The sequence below is a fragment of the Eufriesea mexicana genome, unplaced genomic scaffold (genome assembly GCF_001483705.2).
Source record: "Eufriesea mexicana isolate 0111107269 unplaced genomic scaffold, ASM148370v2 scaffold798, whole genome shotgun sequence".
NCBI lineage: Eukaryota > Metazoa > Arthropoda > Insecta > Hymenoptera > Apidae > Eufriesea > Eufriesea mexicana.
Genome location: NW_016908980.1, coordinates 1489662 through 1510317, shown reverse-complemented (window position 1 = coordinate 1510317; position 20656 = coordinate 1489662). Strand labels below are relative to the sequence as shown.

Here is a 20656-nt window from a genome sequence, read left to right as displayed (position 1 = left end):
TTAATCTCGATTTAATATCGAATCTTAAAAGTAAAGATGATGTTTCCGCGACTTCTGATCGTTTTGAACGCTCATCTCCCTGTTTCTGTCACTGTTCCTCCGGATATTCACTAAACTCTTAAATTTACCTTTGATTAAGCCAAGATTTCATTTGATCGTTTCGATCGATCCCTTTGAGTCGTGTCCCAAAGATTCGTCCTCTTAGTTCGTTTTCTTTCTTTAGGGAAGATGTTTGCAGTCGCGTGTAGAGTTTTCTCTTGTTTCTTGTAAGACGCAACTGGTCCTATCAGTGTATTTGCATGTAACTGAAACTCGAGGGACCTAGGAACGTGAAATTTCGCGGTAAGGGGATTCCGTTTCTAGCTGTGACCTGATCGATATCGCGTGTGCGGTAAACGTACGCGTTTTAGTCGATGGGAAATTCGCGAAATTGTTGGAAATTTTGACCTTCATCGAACATACTAGGACTATCGTGTTTCGGTTTGGATTAGGTGTTGCACAGAGAATATCAATGGCGAACATTATACGAATGGAATTTGTTCGAAACATATACCAAGTACGTATATGTACATTTGAGTAGTTCAGTGTCTAAATTAATTATCTCCAGCTTTCGAATTTTCTGAATTTCAGTATTAACACCCAGGTATTCATATTTAATCTTATATATTTAAAATAGGTTTCTATTTTGTGGAATTGACCGATCTGGGTGGTATTTGGTGTAATTTCTTTTTTAAAAACAGATAAAAAAATAGTGCGTCGTTGGTATACCAGGATTAAAAATTAAATTTTAATTTAATCTGGCATACGTGACCTTGGAGTTCCCTTTCAACCCCTATTCAACGATATTCCTCTTTTAGCCTAGAAAAGCAGGATTAAACATATTCCAAAATATCCATATTGACAGCTGAAAATAGGCCACCCCGTATTCGTAACACTATACCTCATTGATTTTTCAAACTTCTTATTTATTAACGATTCACAACACGTTTGCGTATTTATAGCGTCGATCATGCGTTTATCCCGCGGAGGGGATGTAATTTGTCACTTGAAATATTCAACTTTTCCCCCTCGATTACTAACCAATTTCGCGAAAATCAAAATAGCACCAGGTCTATGGTCTTGCGCGAAAATCATCACACCCTAAAATCGCCAGCTGCGAAAATTAGAACACGTAAAAATCGCTAGCTGCGAAAATTAGGACACGTAAAAATTGCCAGCTGCGAAAATTAGGACACGCAAAAATTGCCATCTGCGAAAATTAGGATACTAGAAAATCACGATGCGCGAAAATTAGGATACTAGAAAATCACGATGCGCGAAAATTAGGATACTAGAAAATCATGATGCGCGAAAATTAGGATCCTAGAAAATTGTGATGCACGAAAATTGGGATCTTAATAAATCGCGATGCGCGAAAATCATTACACGCGAAAATCACGATCGGTCATCGATCGATTCTTATGGGCTGTTGATTTTGTTTATTAGTAAGTGGTTATCACTGCAACGTTTAATCATCATCAGATATCGCCTGCCCCGTCCACTCCGTCGGATATTACACGCCATGTTACATTTTAATGCGCTTCGCGATAGTTGGGAGATAGTTGCCACAATTATGGCTTCGATGTAAACGCGAATACTGCAGTTCGCGGAGGATTAATCGATCGGGAATGCTTTATCGATCATTCGATCGAAGCTTTCGCATGTTCGTGCCATTCGATCGACTCGAACATGTTATTCTTCTGCACTGTCATACTTCGAATGAAAAATAGTGAACAATTCATTCCGATGGAAATGTTGGAAAAGCTAAAATATTTATGCCGTGACATTTATTAATTATTTAGAACTATTCTACCAATTGTTACTATACTGTATCGATGATCTTTACGATCGAATAGAATATTCTAAATGTTTACTCGAGACCAATGCATTATCCTTCGAAACGTTCTGTTATGAAATTAAAATTATTAAAACCAATTTAAATTTCTTCATTAAATTATGTAAAATATGTAAATTGCATACGACGAAATTTTTTACAGAAATTTTTTGTAGGATATTTTTGAGATATTAATGAACACAGTCCCAGTTGGTTATTCTATTTGTCCCAATTTAATTCTACGCGAAGTAACACGCTTATCACGCTATAAAGGAAACGGTTATGATCGACAATAAAAGTCCTCGAAGATACAGAGTTTTTATTTCCAGTTCAAAGATAAAAGGAAAATGTTTCGTACATTTTAGCACCCACGTGTGTACTTTTTACTTTGTAAAAATTCCTATCCACGCGATGGAACTGCGCCAAAAAATTCTGGAAAATTTGTCGGAATTCTTTCCGTGCTCGAAAGTTGGAAAACACATTGCACATTTTTCCCAAGAGTGTCGTATTATTTTCATTTCACCCGAAATTCGCTGCTTCAGCAAAGCCAAAATTCGTGGTCCAGTCTCGTTTCCATTATGGTTTTTTATTCTCGCATTTTTCCCGATTTTCCACACCGAGTATAAAAATTCGCGACGATTTGGACTCGAGACGCAACGAACCGCTGAACAATAAAAAAAATAAAGCTAGAAAGCAATTTACGTTTTCATTTTACGACGATTCAGCGTCGTAAATTTTGCGTGAAATTTTTCTCCAAAATTTGTTGCCATTTATTTTTGTTCCTCTCTGCTCGATTTTCTCGAGGACTCGGGGTCCAATAAAAATCAGGTCCTTCAAAGGGATGAACTCGTGCACACACGTGGAGGACATGGGCAGCACAACACGCGTTATTTCCTTTGCACGACGGCGTTGCCACCCACGGCGCGCACACCTATGAAAAGAAGAATATAGCTCGCGTCGGTGATGCACCTGGGAAATAAAATTCCTCTCCGTCGGACAAATGAAATTTTCACCCGTTTATGAATGGCCAAACTACGAACGAAGCTATTAAGAGTATCGCCTTGTTGTCTTGCAACAATAGCCCTCTCCTCTTCTTACCTTTGCCAGGATATATCTCTTGTCAGAATATGTTTATCGTTTCTTGAATTATTACATCCCTTCCGACTCGAATTTACCTTTACGTGGAACAAAGCAGAGACCGATGAAATAATATCGTGTATTTTTCATATTTCGCAAATGGAACAGGGTGTTCAGCGAGAAGACCTATTCTTGCAGAGATTTCGCTTTTTAATCAGCGGATCAAGACAAATATATCCTTTATCCTTGTACCTGAGAAATCTTACCCAATGATTGTCGGAGTGTTTCGATAATTCTTTAAATTATTCCAACCTAGGTAAAGGCAATCGGTAGCACGTCTTCTTAATGAAAAATCCCGTGGAAGGATGTTATCGAGATAATCAGTTATGTTTCGTGGATGAAGAAGTTGAGTGAAAGAAAAACAGAAATCAAGGCGAAGCAAGGTAATAGGATGTTAGGTAAATCTTAAAAGTAAAGATGATGTTTCCGCGACTTCTGATTGTTTTGAACGCCCATCTCCCTGTTTCTTTCACCGTTCCTCCGGATATCCACCAAACTCGTGAATTTATCTTTCATTAAGCCGAGATCTCGTTTGTTCCTTTCGATCGATCCTTTTAAATCGATTTAATCTCGATTTAATATCGAATCTTAAAAGTAAAGATGATGTTTCCGCGACTTCTGATCGTTTTGAACGCTCATCTCCCTGTTTCTGTCACTGTTCCTCCGGATATTCACTAAACTCTTAAATTTACCTTTGATTAAGCCAAGATTTCATTTGATCGTTTCGATCGATCCCTTTGAGTCGTGTCCCAAAGATTCGTCCTCTTAGTTCGTTTTCTTTCTTTAGGGAAGATGTTTGCAGTCGCGTGTAGAGTTTTCTCTTGTTTCTTGTAAGACGCAACTGGTCCTATCAGTGTATTTGCATGTAACTGAAACTCGAGGGACCTAGGAACGTGAAATTTCGCGGTAAGGGGATTCCGTTTCTAGCTGTGACCTGATCGATATCGCGTGTGCGGTAAACGTACGCGTTTTAGTCGATGGGAAATTCGCGAAATTGTTGGAAATTTTGACCTTCATCGAACATACTAGGACTATCGTGTTTCGGTTTGGATTAGGTGTTGCACAGAGAATATCAATGGCGAACATTATACGAATGGAATTTGTTCGAAACATATACCAAGTACGTATATGTACATTTGAGTAGTTCAGTGTCTAAATTAATTATCTCCAGCTTTCGAATTTTCTGAATTTCAGTATTAACACCCAGGTATTCATATTTAATCTTATATATTTAAAATAGGTTTCTATTTTGTGGAATTGACCGATCTGGGTGGTATTTGGTGTAATTTCTTTTTTAAAAACAGATAAAAAAATAGTGCGTCGTTGGTATACCAGGATTAAAAATTAAATTTTAATTTAATCTGGCATACGTGACCTTGGAGTTCCCTTTCAACCCCTATTCAACGATATTCCTCTTTTAGCCTAGAAAAGCAGGATTAAACATATTCCAAAATATCCATATTGACAGCTGAAAATAGGCCACCCCGTATTCGTAACACTATACCTCATTGATTTTTCAAACTTCTTATTTATTAACGATTCACAACACGTTTGCGTATTTATAGCGTCGATCATGCGTTTATCCCGCGGAGGGGATGTAATTTGTCACTTGAAATATTCAACTTTTCCCCCTCGATTACTAACCAATTTCGCGAAAATCAAAATAGCACCAGGTCTATGGTCTTGCGCGAAAATCATCACACCCTAAAATCGCCAGCTGCGAAAATTAGAACACGTAAAAATCGCTAGCTGCGAAAATTAGGACACGTAAAAATTGCCAGCTGCGAAAATTAGGACACGCAAAAATTGCCATCTGCGAAAATTAGGATACTAGAAAATCACGATGCGCGAAAATTAGGATACTAGAAAATCACGATGCGCGAAAATTAGGATACTAGAAAATCATGATGCGCGAAAATTAGGATCCTAGAAAATTGTGATGCACGAAAATTGGGATCTTAATAAATCGCGATGCGCGAAAATCATTACACGCGAAAATCACGATCGGTCATCGATCGATTCTTATGGGCTGTTGATTTTGTTTATTAGTAAGTGGTTATCACTGCAACGTTTAATCATCATCAGATATCGCCTGCCCCGTCCACTCCGTCGGATATTACACGCCATGTTACATTTTAATGCGCTTCGCGATAGTTGGGAGATAGTTGCCACAATTATGGCTTCGATGTAAACGCGAATACTGCAGTTCGCGGAGGATTAATCGATCGGGAATGCTTTATCGATCATTCGATCGAAGCTTTCGCATGTTCGTGCCATTCGATCGACTCGAACATGTTATTCTTCTGCACTGTCATACTTCGAATGAAAAATAGTGAACAATTCATTCCGATGGAAATGTTGGAAAAGCTAAAATATTTATGCCGTGACATTTATTAATTATTTAGAACTATTCTACCAATTGTTACTATACTGTATCGATGATCTTTACGATCGAATAGAATATTCTAAATGTTTACTCGAGACCAATGCATTATCCTTCGAAACGTTCTGTTATGAAATTAAAATTATTAAAACCAATTTAAATTTCTTCATTAAATTATGTAAAATATGTAAATTGCATACGACGAAATTTTTTACAGAAATTTTTTGTAGGATATTTTTGAGATATTAATGAACACAGTCCCAGTTGGTTATTCTATTTGTCCCAATTTAATTCTACGCGAAGTAACACGCTTATCACGCTATAAAGGAAACGGTTATGATCGACAATAAAAGTCCTCGAAGATACAGAGTTTTTATTTCCAGTTCAAAGATAAAAGGAAAATGTTTCGTACATTTTAGCACCCACGTGTGTACTTTTTACTTTGTAAAAATTCCTATCCACGCGATGGAACTGCGCCAAAAAATTCTGGAAAATTTGTCGGAATTCTTTCCGTGCTCGAAAGTTGGAAAACACATTGCACATTTTTCCCAAGAGTGTCGTATTATTTTCATTTCACCCGAAATTCGCTGCTTCAGCAAAGCCAAAATTCGTGGTCCAGTCTCGTTTCCATTATGGCGTGCTGATTTCTTTCGCGTTCCCAACTGTTCCGAAGCTTTAGTAAACTAATTTTCCTTTTCACTGTAAAAACGGAATTATCCCTGGAAATTCTCCCATTCGCTTCGTGTATATTCCATTCCTTCGTCTATATTGCTAAACTTTGCGGTTTCCTCCCGTCCACCGGGACCAGTTGATTTTTCCTTTTATCGTGGTGCGGTGATTCGCGCCGAAGTGAAATCGCCTATGAAGCATCGCCATAGCAACTGAATAGATTAATCCATGGTGTACGCACGGTGACGCGGAATCAAGATGTCAACTCGAGAGTTCAACGAGCTTTCCAGAAGCCCTACGCCATGTGTGCGCTGTAGGAAGCTGCCTGGTTCCATTCGGCCGGGAAATTGCGCGATCAGCGTCAAAATTCAATGACGGCCCGAAGAGGGATCGCACTGAGGCCAGACTCGAAAACACGGTCTCTCGAAAATTCCAAGAGGCAACGAGAACACGTCGATTACTCGCGATCACTCGCCGGTTTATAAACTAAGTTCCCGCGATGATTCGTCAAATGAATGGCCAGGAAATGATCCCATCGAACGTCTTCACGGTAGACGATTAAGTTCTGAGTAAGGTAAGATAATGAAAGAACAATAGAACTTGTTAGGTTTACCCGAAATTTGGCTGTAATTACGTTTAATGCGATTCATCGAAGAATTAGATTACGAAACGAACCTTAATTCGTTTGCAGTGGAGTATTTCCCTTTTTCTCGTAACACACAGGCTATTTTTTTCTTTTTTTAATAAAACGAAACGAAAGTGTGCGTGTTCTAAGCTCATATACAGGTAACCCTCCTATAACACGGTAGATAGGTTCCTAGAAAATGCCGTGTTGTATGAAACCGTGTTGTATGAGACCCAAAGCCAGCACGAAAATAGGGGTTACGTTCCGAAAATTTATTAAAAACAAATTTTTTTTTTAATTCTACGTAAACAACTTAATTTTTATTAAAAATATAAATTTATGTACAACACGAAACAAAAATATTATTTTAATTTAACGCAACTTTAATTTAACAAATTTCTTTGTAATCATTGCTCAATATAATCAACCGAAAACGTTTTTTCGGTGGAATGATATCGCCTTCACTTTCAGAACTTTTTTCTTCATTTATAGTTTTTGCATCTTCTTTCCTCTTAAAAAAATCTGTAATTTCACTTTGCTTGCTGGTTCTTAGCAGGTCATTGTAAATTTCTCGGTACGGAGCTAAACAGTTTTGCAGCTTCCTTTTGAATTTTCGACTTCTTTCAGGGTTTGCATTCAAGAAAAATGACTCGAGATTTTTAACTAAGCTTAGGTCTTCTTGTAATTTTTTTAATATTAAATTATTAACTGCACAATCTTCATCAGTGCCAGTGTCCTCAGAATCGATTTGATTTACAGTCTCAGATACCATTTCCATTAAATCCGCTTCGTCAACTTCTTCCTCAACTAATAAATCTTGAACGTCTTCAATAGCCATATCCACAAAACCTTCACCTCTGATTGGTTTAACAAATTCTAATATGCCACCAATTTCATTTTCTAACGATTCACGCACGTTTTCTATTTCAACTGAAGAGGGCCATATCTTCTTGCAACGCGTGTTATAGGAGGGTTACCGCAATTTATGAATCGTGTTATAGTAATACCGTATATAGGATGCCGTGTTATAGGAGGGTTACCTGTACGTACTTACTTTATTCTACAATGGTGACGTCTTTTATACTATATTCTTTCATAATATAGAACGGTGAATTTTTCCTCCTACCATAATTCAGAGAATATATTATTTTTTATAGTACCAATTCCACGATATTATCGAATCTTATTTCTAATTATTAGTATAAAAAATATTGGCATGGGTCGTTCTTTATATAAACCATTCACTTGCCTCAGATAAAATACGATTTATTTTCTTTCATATCTCGTTTTCTATCCTCACCCTAACACCCTTGTTTTCACCCTAACTTTTTATTATTATTGCACGTACACTTGCCCGTATCTCGAAAATCTCTTGCCTGTTAAAAAATTCGTGTCTAGCCATTTGAGCAAATCCCGTCTAGAATTATAATCGAAATGGGAAAATTCAGAAACGCAAGAAACGTAAGCGACATGGAAATTGAACTACCGTGGCAATTTACACGATTTCCTGCCTCGTTAACCCCCCAAGTCGATGAACGAAAACACGTACACACGTGGGTAAAATCTCGAAGCAAGTTTACTCGCGTCGTAAGTTCTCGTTGTTACGTTCCCTCTCGTCGATTCTGATTTTTCTAATAACGAAGCAACGGCATGTACTCCACCTTCCCGTCTCGTTTCCTCCTCCACGCGCGAATTCGGTTTACGTAACGAGTCAAAGCTATTGCAAGGCAACGGCTCGTAATTTTCCCGTGGAAATCGTTACCGGTTGTCTGAGAATCGATCTTCTCCCCGCATCCGCGTTAACTGGCCCATCGTGTTCCGAGTGCCCTCGTAAACGCGATTGTAACGTAACGACCGCCGGTGAAATGTATATGCGATCGTATTAAACTTTCTCCGTTGTTCTCGCTTCTTTCCTTTCTTTTTTCCTTCATTTTTCTTTTTTCCGACGTCGCTGATATCGAACTTTCACCTTTGAGCCCTGGGACGTTTGCATAATTCTGCTCCGCGATCATCCCTTCCCGTATGCAAATTAATTAAGATGTACGACCAGTGTCTTCCTTTCAAGGAATAAGAATTTTATTATCCACCTTTTTTAACCCCCAACCTTTTGTGGCATTTTTGCTTATTTTATTCTCGTATTATTCTTCGCTAAGACTCACGGTGAGAAAGAAGAAAAAGAGATTCGATGAACAATTCATATTTTAATTTCTTTATCGTGTTTCGAAATCACTGGGAAAATATCACGAAGTTGAATCCAGGTTTATGGTCCCCTCGTCCTTAAGAATTGCTCGTTCAGGCAACGCGTTCGAAGTTTTCACAAAACGCATGCGAAAAGCACTAGCAATTTCTGCAAACTCTACCATTAAGAGCAAGTCCTAAACATAAATCGTCTCGGGACTCCAAAACTTTCGATATCTCTATGGTACCGCCGCTACATCCTTGTCAGAGGACAGGGGTAATTTATCGCGAGTATTTCTTATGTTCCAACATTGTCGGATGTATAACTGTAAACATCACTGCTCTATAATTGTTATATCAATAATAGCGGGAGAACATCCCATTGGTCCAACCTTCCACGCATGCTGCGATACAGTTCCAGCATCGAAGTTTGTTAAGGGGTTATAACGCAAAGGAATAGTAGGCAGTGGAAACGGTAGAAAAACTGTATAGATATTTATTAAACAGGCGAACAGTTAGAATTGGCTAGTTTAGGGCTACGCAGGTCACAAAACGTCTCCAGAAAACGGGAGACAAAAGACACGCGCTAACAAAATGTAAAACGCAGGGGAAGCGATCACTCTCCATATTGCTAGGGTATAGAGTTTATTTTATTATTTAGTTTTTACCACAACAGAGTTTGTTAAATCAAAATTTCACGCGTGAGACTTATTAAGAATCCCGAGCAATCCGCCATAAACTTTCTCTTAGCCCTTTGCACTCGACGATTTTTTGACTAGAGAAGAGTAGAAATTCAAAGATTCCCTACTAAAAAACTGACGATACTGTTTTGAGCAGTAAATAAAGAATTATATAATAACAGAATTGTAAAATTATTTGATTTCGATACCTCGCACACTGTTACATTACATTAAATTTGATATATTAATTAACCCTTTGCTCTCGACGATCTTTTGGCTAAAGATGAGTAGGACTTCGAAGATTTTCTGCTATAAAGCTGGCTATTTCTTTCGGTAATAAATAAGAAATCGTATAATAATTAACACGTAGAATTATTTGATTTCTATAGCTCGCACATCGTTACATTATCTCAAATTTGACATATTAAATAATATCGATCTTCGAAATTTTATCTAATGGTGACTGACGGTCACCTCTCGAGTGCAAAGGGTTAATGTCGATCTTCCAAATTTTATGAAATGGTGACTGAAGCTTACCTCTCGAGTGCGAAGGGTTAATAAACCTTCTCCCTCGAAATTCGGTAAAGAACAAGTCTATATATCCCACGGAAAGGAAACCTCTCGAAAAGATACTAAGCTTCACTGTCAATAACGCGAATGGATGTTCAATAGGGCAGGGGAAATGAAAGAAAGCGTGGTGCAACAGTCGGTACGATCTAATCAAGCTTGCACGTCGGAACTTCCTTTGGTCTAATGGAGACGACCTTTTTCAGATTGGAGGATCGAGAGAGGACTAACTCGCAGCGACAATTGACGGAAAAGGAAGAGGAAGAGGAAGAGGAAGAGGAAGAAGACCAGGAAGAGGAAAAGGAAGAGGAACAATCGTGTGAGGGGTGAGAAGGAGCCAGAGATGGTTTCTTCGGCTATCTTCGGGGCGGCGGCAGGAACTGGCCTGGCCCTGGTCGTCGGGATGACAATAGTGGTGTATCGATACTACGCTGTGAAACGTAAGGGAAAATATTGGAGCAGTCTGGATCGTTGGCCGGATCCACCAAGCACGAAGAGGCCGGAAACGCGACAGGAAGAGTGTTCGGAACACTGTCACGACGCGTCTTCGTCGCACGTGCTGAATTGCTGGCGAAAACAGCAGAAAAATTACTATGCAGTGCAGACACGGGTATGTACGAAATGTTTACGCACGTTCTTGCCAATCTAATTTTTACATGACGCTCAGGCATTGCATGGATATCTTCCACTTCTGCAGATTATCTTCGATTATCTATTGTTTCGTCTGGACTATTTTCTTTTGACGAATCTTTGTTGTTAAACGCGTACTAGAGGAGTGTTAGCAGGGCATACTTTATTTTGAATTTATTAAAATTCGTGATTTATGGTTTTATTGGTAGAGAGGTAGCTTTAACGCGTTGATTGCCGCCTGCTTCCTGAAAATTTGAACAACGTAAATTTTTCTCTTCCTTTTCATCGTATTATTTAATAATTCATTATATTCTGAGAATAGTGGGAAGTTCTTTGTCGCCTGAGCGCACCATATTAAAAGTGCGTGGTAGTCAACGAGTTAATGGACGTCTGCTGTGGCATAAACCGTCTGTAGTCTTTTGTTTTCCTAATATCTGGGATTCTATTGTTTTGGTAATTGTTTTGGCGATGGGTGTGATTATTTCTTCGTAAAAATTGGATTGCCGAAGGAAATTATATTTTACTCGCGAATTGTCAGGGTAATGAAATAGTTAAGTTGTAGCTTGTTCATAAATCTGTAATTTATGAAACAATGAAACTTGTTCCTATAACGTGACATCATTAACGCACAGTGTCAAGATTAACTGTGCACTCTGAAGTATCTAGAGCTGGATAGTATCTCATACGATCCTCTGCCACACAAGAGTAAGAGTTTTCCTCTAACTTATAGTTAATGGTCGCACGGGGTAGTTTCGCAATTATATGTTTATACTGTAGTCTGAATTGCAATAATTGCTTCGGGTAAGGCAAAATTTCAACTTCTCGAAACTACATAATTTTATCTACCCTCTTCATGCGTTCCTTGATTTAACAAAATTTTCCTATGTTTAAATGGAAAATTATTAACAAAGTACTGATATTAGTATTGAAAATACTTTTACTAGGCTCAGTTTTATTTATCCATAATATTTTTTGAAACAGATTTATAGATCAGTAGATTCGTTCTAAGTAGACGAGTCCTATAACTAGTCAGACATGGCGTTTCATATCGTCCCTTCTGTATAATCTCGTCTTCCAGGGAATCCAAAACCTGAAGTTACTACTGTGAGTTTGTTGTATAACAATCATATATTTATTATAAAATTATAATTTACACACGTCTTATATCCTAATTGTTCGCTCTCACGCTTCTTATAACAAACTGAACTTCTTTATAACATATTGACTCTGATCCATAGTAACTGCACAACACCACGCATTCTAGATCTTCCACTCTCATTTCTAAAAACATACATATCTACATTCGTGCTATTATTCGATCTCACACAGTTGCATTCACACTAATAAAACCAAATCCACAACTACTACTGTCTTATTAACTTACAATTCATTCCCTCGTTTCGATATTAATTTCTTCAGACCATTATCGAGAAATAAAATATCTTCAACCACCATGAAACTTTCGCTATCGATTTCCAAGTGACGCTATCGAATTACTTTTCTATATTTCTTTAATCTCGTTTCAAATTATAAATCACGCTAGTTTAATTGTCAAACAAGTGGTGGAAATTTGACCGTCCGATCGACCGATCGATGGATAATGGATCTTTAATGACACCGAGCTTGCTCGTCCTTAATTCGTTTAGATCGATCGATGTGCAAAAGAATCACCATCAATTAGTCGTCTACTCGGTATTAATGAACCACCGTCAACATACTTTCAACCGTTTTGAACCATTGCGTAATTACCAGACTATTTGTATTAGGGTTAATAGCATCCGCCATTTCGCTGCAGTAATTACCCTTATTCTTTACCCGGAACACACGCGTGTCCGAGTGCATTATAGCTAGCCATTGTGTGATGCCAACGTATCGATTCGATGCATGAGAATTTTCTTAGTTCTCGTAATTCCACTATCTTAATTTTCAATTTTGTAATTTTGTAATTTTGTAATTTTGCAATTTCTTGCGCCACGAGAATTTGCTGGTGAGTCCAATCGAACCGTGATAATTCAAATTTATTTAATACAAAACATCGATGAGATTAAAGTGCATGATTTATGACTGACGTTTTATATTTAGTATCAATTGCTATTTCTCGCTTATTGTTTGTATATTTCGTTGGTATATTTTATTGATGGTAAATCGTTATGTGGAGAAACGTATGGGTCCCGTAATTTCCATGTAGGAACCATAATTCATTGGAAATCAATGGATTCATTGCGTACCGCGTTCCTCTGAAATTTATTCATATCCAACGTAGGTAAAGTAAGGATCTAGGAAACATTCCACCAAAATATCGACGTAGCACAGTCGGTAAGGATTCAAAGACACCGAGGAAACTTGTTGCTAGATGTAGGTAAAACAGGTTACTATACTGATGATCAAAGAACTGATAATATAAATACACCTATCGTTTACTGATAAGGAAAGGAAAGTTACCAACGAAATTTTATCACAGATGCGATGAAGGATAATTCCAAAATCAAGGGTACACCTCTAATGGTGTCGAGACATTCGAATTATTGCTTTGATTTTGGAAACTACTCAGGGGAATACTTTCTTGTATTTGTATTCCTATAACCTATAACCAGTGAAACTTGAAACGCACGTACAATTAATGAAACTAAATGGAAGAACCTATAACTAATGAAACCTAATGTACTCGCATCCCACGATGTTCCTCAATGTCCCACACATTGCCTCGCACGGGGATGCGAATAAAGTGGTACTCGCGATTCCAATCTAGCCCCCGAGGTACCAGAAGGTAGCCTTTCAGAGGCTAGACTAGACTGCGAATACTGCGTAGCTCTTAGCTTGGCATCATTTGTCAAAGAGGAATTATTTTGGAATATTTTGAATTATTTTGGAATTACTTTGATAGAATTCATGGAGGTAAGTCGCGAAATGTTCGTCTTTGACAAACGATACCAATTACCAGGTCTCACCGCGTGGAGGTGGCTACGCAATCGAGACCCAAGCCTAAAAATAATTAAAATATAGTATAAAACATGGTACATAACATGATATCAATTATTGTGCAAAATAAGTAAGAAAATGAGTCTGAAAATGATCAGAGAAAATAATTAAAGGAAACAGTACAGAATATAATACAAAATTTGTTACGAAATAAATTAGATAGAAAATTATAAAATATAGAATGTCGAACATCTGCAACAAAGGAAGAACAATTAATAATGAGATGGAAATAAAAGTTGAGAGGGAGAATTGATAGTTGCATAAGATTACTGTGTAATAAAATGAGATATAATTTTCTAAAAATGGAACACACGTTGCCACTTATGGCGTTTTAAAAGTCGCAACAATAGGGGAAAAACGCACGCGAGCAGCCACATAGGGCGCTATATTCTTCGTGACTTTGGTTTCTTTTATGTTATATGAAAACGTGGATAAACTTTTAATTCGCGATCGCAGTATTTCGAATTTTAAGAGATTTTAACGGATCCTCAATTAGAATATGCACAGTGTGCACAGTGTGCACAATATGCACAGTATGCACAAGTAATAGTGCATAAATATGGAATAATAAAAAATTCCTGCAAGATACAATGAAATAAAATAGTGAGCATAGTGACAAAAATAGTATTGAAAATAATATAAAAAATACTCTGACCTTTTGCTGAAAATCCTAACCAAAAATCGGGATTAAGAGAGCTAAGCTACTGGGGTGACTGTACTTTGCAAATGACTCGATAAAAATGCATGTCAAGAATGAAGCATGCATTACTAAAAAGAGGGGTCGAGGGGGTGGGGAGCAATAAAAATATGAGTAATTCCAAAATCAAAGCAAGTTCTCTAATAATTCCAAAACATTCGAATTATTACTTTGATTTTGGAACCTACTCCGAGGGGAATGCTTTCTTGTACTTGTATTTGTTAAAAATCGCGAGAAAGAACTATGAGAATGATCGAAATGAACAACCAAAAATTTCTAAATTTCTATTTAGGATAAAAATTAGAAATTTTTTGAACTGAGATACTAATACGCGATGTACAAGAAAGCCCTAGCCTGATCCAAGAAATATATCACAGAAATATATATTGCACGAGTGCTATTGTACATTAGTACATTAGCACTCGTGGTCACTATGCTCGCTATGAGAATAATAAAATACAACCAGTTATCCGTGCCGTTTCGGACCATTCGTCCTACGACATGATGGGTAACCAGAGGAATTTTAAACATGCGACTCACCGATCGTTGGTCTCTTCTCCATATCAAAGCAGCTCTGGACTGACTGCAACTTTCGTCCTGGTACCAGCTCTGTGTCCATTCATCATTGCGTCCTTCCCTTGCCACGTCGTCAATGTAGCCATGTCAAATGTTGGTTGTAATTCCTTCTTCTTTTCTTCAAACACTTTCACAATACACTCGCGATGCCGCGTACACGGACGAACTTACTTCCTCCGAAAACGAGTAAAAAAAAAATCGCGTGTACAATCGTTCGAACGCATACGATTTAGTAGAATTAAAACAATAATTTAGTTCTTATAAAAATATTTAATGTCCACGAACACCAATGATATTAAAAAAAAAAAAAAAGTAAAATATTTATTCAATTATTAAAGAATTAATTAGAAATAAAAGTAGAACGAAGTAATTAAGTGAATAATTAAAAATTAAAAATAAATAAATTAAATAAATTGTTAAAAGTTAAATATGAATAAATAAATTAAATAAATTGTTAAAATTTAAAAATAAATAATTATATTAAATAAATTATTAAAAGTGAAAAATGAATTAATTAATGGAATAAATAATCGTGAGTAAATGATTAATAAATAATTAAAATGAATTATTGTAATTGAAAAATAGATAAATAATTTGATTTAGGGGGTTTAAGTTCCGATGTGTACGTCACGACGACCGTGGAGGAAATAACATGGTCCTTTGAACGCCAAATGCCTATATGAACTGAGGGTACCCTTGCCCGAGGTCAAACGGAAATTCCCGAACTCAATTGATTTTTCAAAGATTGGCGAACCTTTTATAATAGTCATTACATAGTTTATTGCAAATATATACTTCGTACAATTTACAATAACAATATGTACAGTAATTTACATATGTACAATTATTTTTTTATATGAGAATTAATTCATTTAACTTCACTATTTTAACAAATGTCAGTGATACATATAGTTTGTCGGTTTACGATATTATTGTTTCTTTTCGACCTGTATAGGTGTACAGGGAAGTCTTTGGAAGAAATGTGTGGAAATTAAAGATCTCGTCTAAACAATTTCCTTGAATAATTTTGCTTGTAATTACCTGTAATTGTCTGTAATGAAACAATTCGAAGAATTTGCAATACAATTCTTCTAACACTTGAACTACCGGCCTATGCTGTTTATCTCAATATAATATACATAGTATATTAATTAATTAAAGTCATATATAATGAAAATAAAAAAGCATATATAATTACGATTCTTTATTAACAAAAATTAATAATCATTTCACCAAAATCAGTTGTTTGTTTTGAACAGTTGCAAAAATAAAGAATTTTAACCAAGTTATTTTGTCTCCTTCGGTAGTTCTAGTGTAAATAACTATATAATTTTTTTAGTTTTCGCATAATATCTCACTTTTTATATAAAAATCGTGCAATAATTCGAATTTTTAAAAAACCACGAGTGTTAGAACAATTTGACTTGCGAATTAAAGCATATTTAGATTGAAAAATTCTACAGGAATCACTTGTTGGTTATTGCAAAATTGAAAAATATCAAAAGACATGAATTTCATATGTATTTAAATGTTTATAGTATAATACATAATACTCGAGGCGTCGATGAATAATTGATTGTAACGTTTTAAATAACTTTGTACTATACAAACGATCGTCGTTCTTTTTTAATTTTCAAAATACGTATATATATGTTCTATGCTGCAATATTAATTCGAAAAATAGTTCTTTAGTTGGCCTACGTTTGCGAATAGAGGGCACTATGATCAATTTCGTATCTCCAGATCGGTAATGCAGTCAGAATTCAGTTAAATTCAGATAACGTTAAGTCTGATCGATACCTTGTTGCGTTATTAAATATACGTTATATTCTTTTTTCTATTAGTAGCTGGTAATCTTTTCTTTATCATTTTCACATCACGTCGAGTGTTATTGATTTATCACGAAACGAACATGCAGCGCTCTTTGCGGCATACCTTCGGTTCGTGATTTTATCGATATTAGATAATCATTTCTATTCTTTGCATAATTTAATTATTTTTGACTTTAGACAAGGTAGGGAGTGTGTTTTATTTCGAAAGGTATCGTCGCGAAACGTAAATAAATATAGTTTCCTTTTTCATCTTATTGTAAAATTCGTTCGCGATTTTACAACGAAGTCTCGCATTGCAAATTTTCTACAGCGAAAAGACTATCGCGAAAAAGGAATTAAATCGATCGAATCCAGTTCGAGACCCTTTCGTTTTCGATTCGTGCAAGTCCACTGTAGAATATCGATCAGTTAGAGAAAAGGATTCGTGGAGGTAGAATGTCGAAGGGTGTGTGAGATACTAATTCGTGGAAAAATAAGAGAGAAGCGGTGTATTTTTCCACGGATTTCAAATTCGCGTGGATCGGACGTATAATTTCACGAAATTCGTAATCCCTCTTATCGCGTGCACCTGTACACGGGCAGCAACTCCCCGTTCCGACCGAATACAGAAAGTGGAATTTGGATCGATACAGCGCACCACCACGAACGATAGATATTGTACTTTCGAAACGTGGCGTTCGCAGCGCGAGTAGCGAAAAAGGTGGCACGTACTCCGAAATCGTGTGGGCGATATGGATTCGCGAATTTTTATTGTTTTTGAACCAAACGATGCCCTATCCCCGAAATTTTATCTTTTTCGGGCCGAACAATGCCCGGGGTCGCCAATTTTTATAGCCTTGGGTCAAATCGATGCCCGGTTCGCGAATTTTTATCATTTTTCAACTGGACGATGCTCGAGTTGCGAATTTTTATAGTTTTGGATCCGAACGATGCCCGAGTTCAAAGATCTGAGTCTTGAAATTTGAGTTCCGGGTTCTGTGGTCAGAGTACCGAGTTCAAAGATCTGAGTCCTAAAATCTGAGTTCTGGGTTCTGAGTTCAGAGTACCGAGCTCAGAGATCTGAGTCCTGAAATCTGAGTTCTGGGTTCTGAGTTCAGAGTACCGAGCTCAGAGATCTGACTCCTAAAATCTGAGTTCTGGGTTCTGAGGTCAGACTACCGAGTACCGAGTTCAAAGATCTGAGTCTTGAAATATGAGTTCTGGGTTCTGAGGTCAAAGTACCGAGTTCAAAGATCCGAGTCCTGAAATCTTAATTCTGGGTTCTGAGTTCAAAGTACTGAGTTCAAAGTACTGAGTTTAAAGGTCTGAGTCCTGAAATCTGAGTTCTGGGTTCTGTGTTCAGAGTACTGAATTCTAAGATCTGAGTAATGAGCTCTTGTTCGTCGAACAAGACGAACGTTTTTCCCGATGAGTCTGAGGCTTTCTCCTCGTCCACTCGTTTTCGCATCTTTTCTCCTGTATGGCCCTCTTCCACGTAGGAAAATAATCCATAATCCTACGACGAAACAAATATTTCCCGAGAATTCGATCTCGTGGAAAAAGGACACAGTATCAAACGAGAAGTATATCCTAAAAGTATTTTACACGTGTCCATAGAAGACAATCGAAACAGACATCGCGTGGAAAATTAAGGAAAATCGAAGGAAGTCGCTCGAATTAATTTATTCCATCGGAAAAGAATGATCTATAAGTTAGGCCAACTTTTCTTATTACCGTGACTATCTCGACAAAACCGACAAATCGCTATAATTACCGAACATTCGTACATTTCACGGCGTTCCATTCGTTCTTCGGAATCATGCAGAGATGGAATATCCGAATTCGAGCATCGAATAATTACTCGCGAGTAATATTAATAGAGTAACGATTCCGCAAGTACAAAAGCAGAAACATTAACACGGGAATGTTGTAATTATGGAATGCAATTGAGAGGAGGTGATGATTTGGGAAGCGCGAAGTGTATGATTAAGACAGAATGCACGGTTTTATTTGCCACGGTTTATTCGACGAATTTTCCTCCATAATCGGGTTAATGTTCCGCGTAACCTGGCGCTACTATTAACAAGGAATTACTCGATCCTCGCAGCGCCAAGAAAGCTTGATTCGCTGGAATTTGCATTTTAATTGGACTTGCTTTTTCTTAATCGGCACAGGAAATAGCGAGAAAGGTCTCTGGAAGCTTGCGCGAATAATACAATGAAACATTATACGTTGCACGCTAAAGCACGGAACCTATGACATAATAAAATATACGGAGATCAAATTAATATAATAAAATATTATCGAATTATTATATTATACGTATTTAACAGCTTCAGCTGAAAAATCATTTGTCGATAATAATTTATGATATGCTGTACCATATTATAGTAAGAGTCTGCTATGGCATAGTAAATGATATGCTATATTATGATGTGCTACATGTATACTGTATCATACACCGTATAAAATAATGAAAAATATTCATTCGTTGCCTAATTCTTTTTATCGAATTAGATTCACAAATGTGTCAGAAAATGTTAAAAGTTTAACAATTTGAAAATCCTGGTGCTTAATAATCATACGTAAAATCGAGAGAAATTCCACGGAGAATTTCTTTCCCGGATTACACGCTTTCGATCCGCTTCCTCTCGATCGTTTCCGGGATCTTTCGAACTTCCGCGATGTTTCCTTCCGTGATGACAAAAGGACGAGATAAAACCGTTCTCAAATGCATTTCTTACAAGCGGACACTCTTCGCCCAGTTTCATTCCAGTTTCTGACAGTTATCGAACGGAATCGCAATGATTTTATAACAAGAAAATTATTTGTTAGTGTGCGATAAAAGATAGGAACAAGGTTAATTCCGAATTACTCTTAACAATTACACTGATCGCAAGGAGTTGATCGTGGCAGTGTATTAGAGAAGTTTTATACTTCAAATTGAGATAAAACATCTGGAAGTGTAATCAAAGGATCTCATACTTTAATAATCGTTACTGACACTAGTGGAGAAATAATTTTTATATAGAGTAGAAAAATATGTCGATAAAATTACTTATCGATAGATGAAAAGGTAAATTCGAATCCACTGATTTATGCGTTCTTCGTAAAAATGTGCTGCCAATCAGTACTTATCAATTCAGTGATAAATAACAATTTCAAACAGAATTAAAAAGAATATTCCAATACGACTGAAGTCGAATCCATTCTGTTAATCGACGTGTAACTGCGGCAAAGGGGGTCTTCGAGTAAAATAAATCCGCCATCGTCCAGGAGAAACCACAGCTCTTTAATGAGCGATCGAAAATGAAAATTCGCCAGAGCGTTGCAGAATTTTACTAATTTCCGTAGCATCCAATTTCCATTCTATATCCAGTGGAAAAGTACACCGTTCGAGATCGAACCTGCAACCCTAGTCTCGCAAGAAAAACGATATTTTCTTAATAAGATACGCTATCGAAAAATGGCGTGTATCGATCAGAGTATCGTTTCATCGGTATTACTTCTAACGGTATTCGTTGCCTTAAAATTAACGAGATTTCCCGGTTTACGTAAAGAGCCTGACCCGGGATAACGATGCATAACCCGCATGCAACACGGTCGTCTATCAGGAGCCGAGTCATCCGCCGGAAGTGGCCCGTGATCTCTCATTATCGATATCGAACCCGCGCAACCGTGAAAAGCTGCATTATTTAGCGAGAAAAGCGCGGAAGAAACCGCTGAAATCAGTCGGAAAAATGAATTTGCCTCGATGGTCGTGGAACGATGCAGGTCCGACAGTTTCGGCGATTCCACCCTCCTGCGACACCCTCTTTCTCCCCATTTCTCTCTACTTCTCTTCGTCCGCC

At 37.1% G+C, this 20656-nt stretch overlaps 1 protein-coding gene across 3 annotated transcripts in view; it reads left to right on the top strand.

Moving 5' to 3' along the window:
• Nucleotides 1–20656, top strand: part of Sytbeta (Synaptotagmin beta) — a 123414-nt gene that overhangs the window by 31546 nt on the left and 71212 nt on the right. For all 3 annotated transcript variants that reach the window (XM_017899219.1, XM_017899221.1, XM_017899220.1), the window contains exon 3: nt 10319–10722. In XM_017899219.1, coding sequence (XP_017754708.1) covers nt 10456–10722 — 267 coding nt within the window. In that variant the 5' untranslated portion in view covers nt 10319–10455. The remainder of the gene's footprint in view (nt 1–10318; nt 10723–20656) is intronic.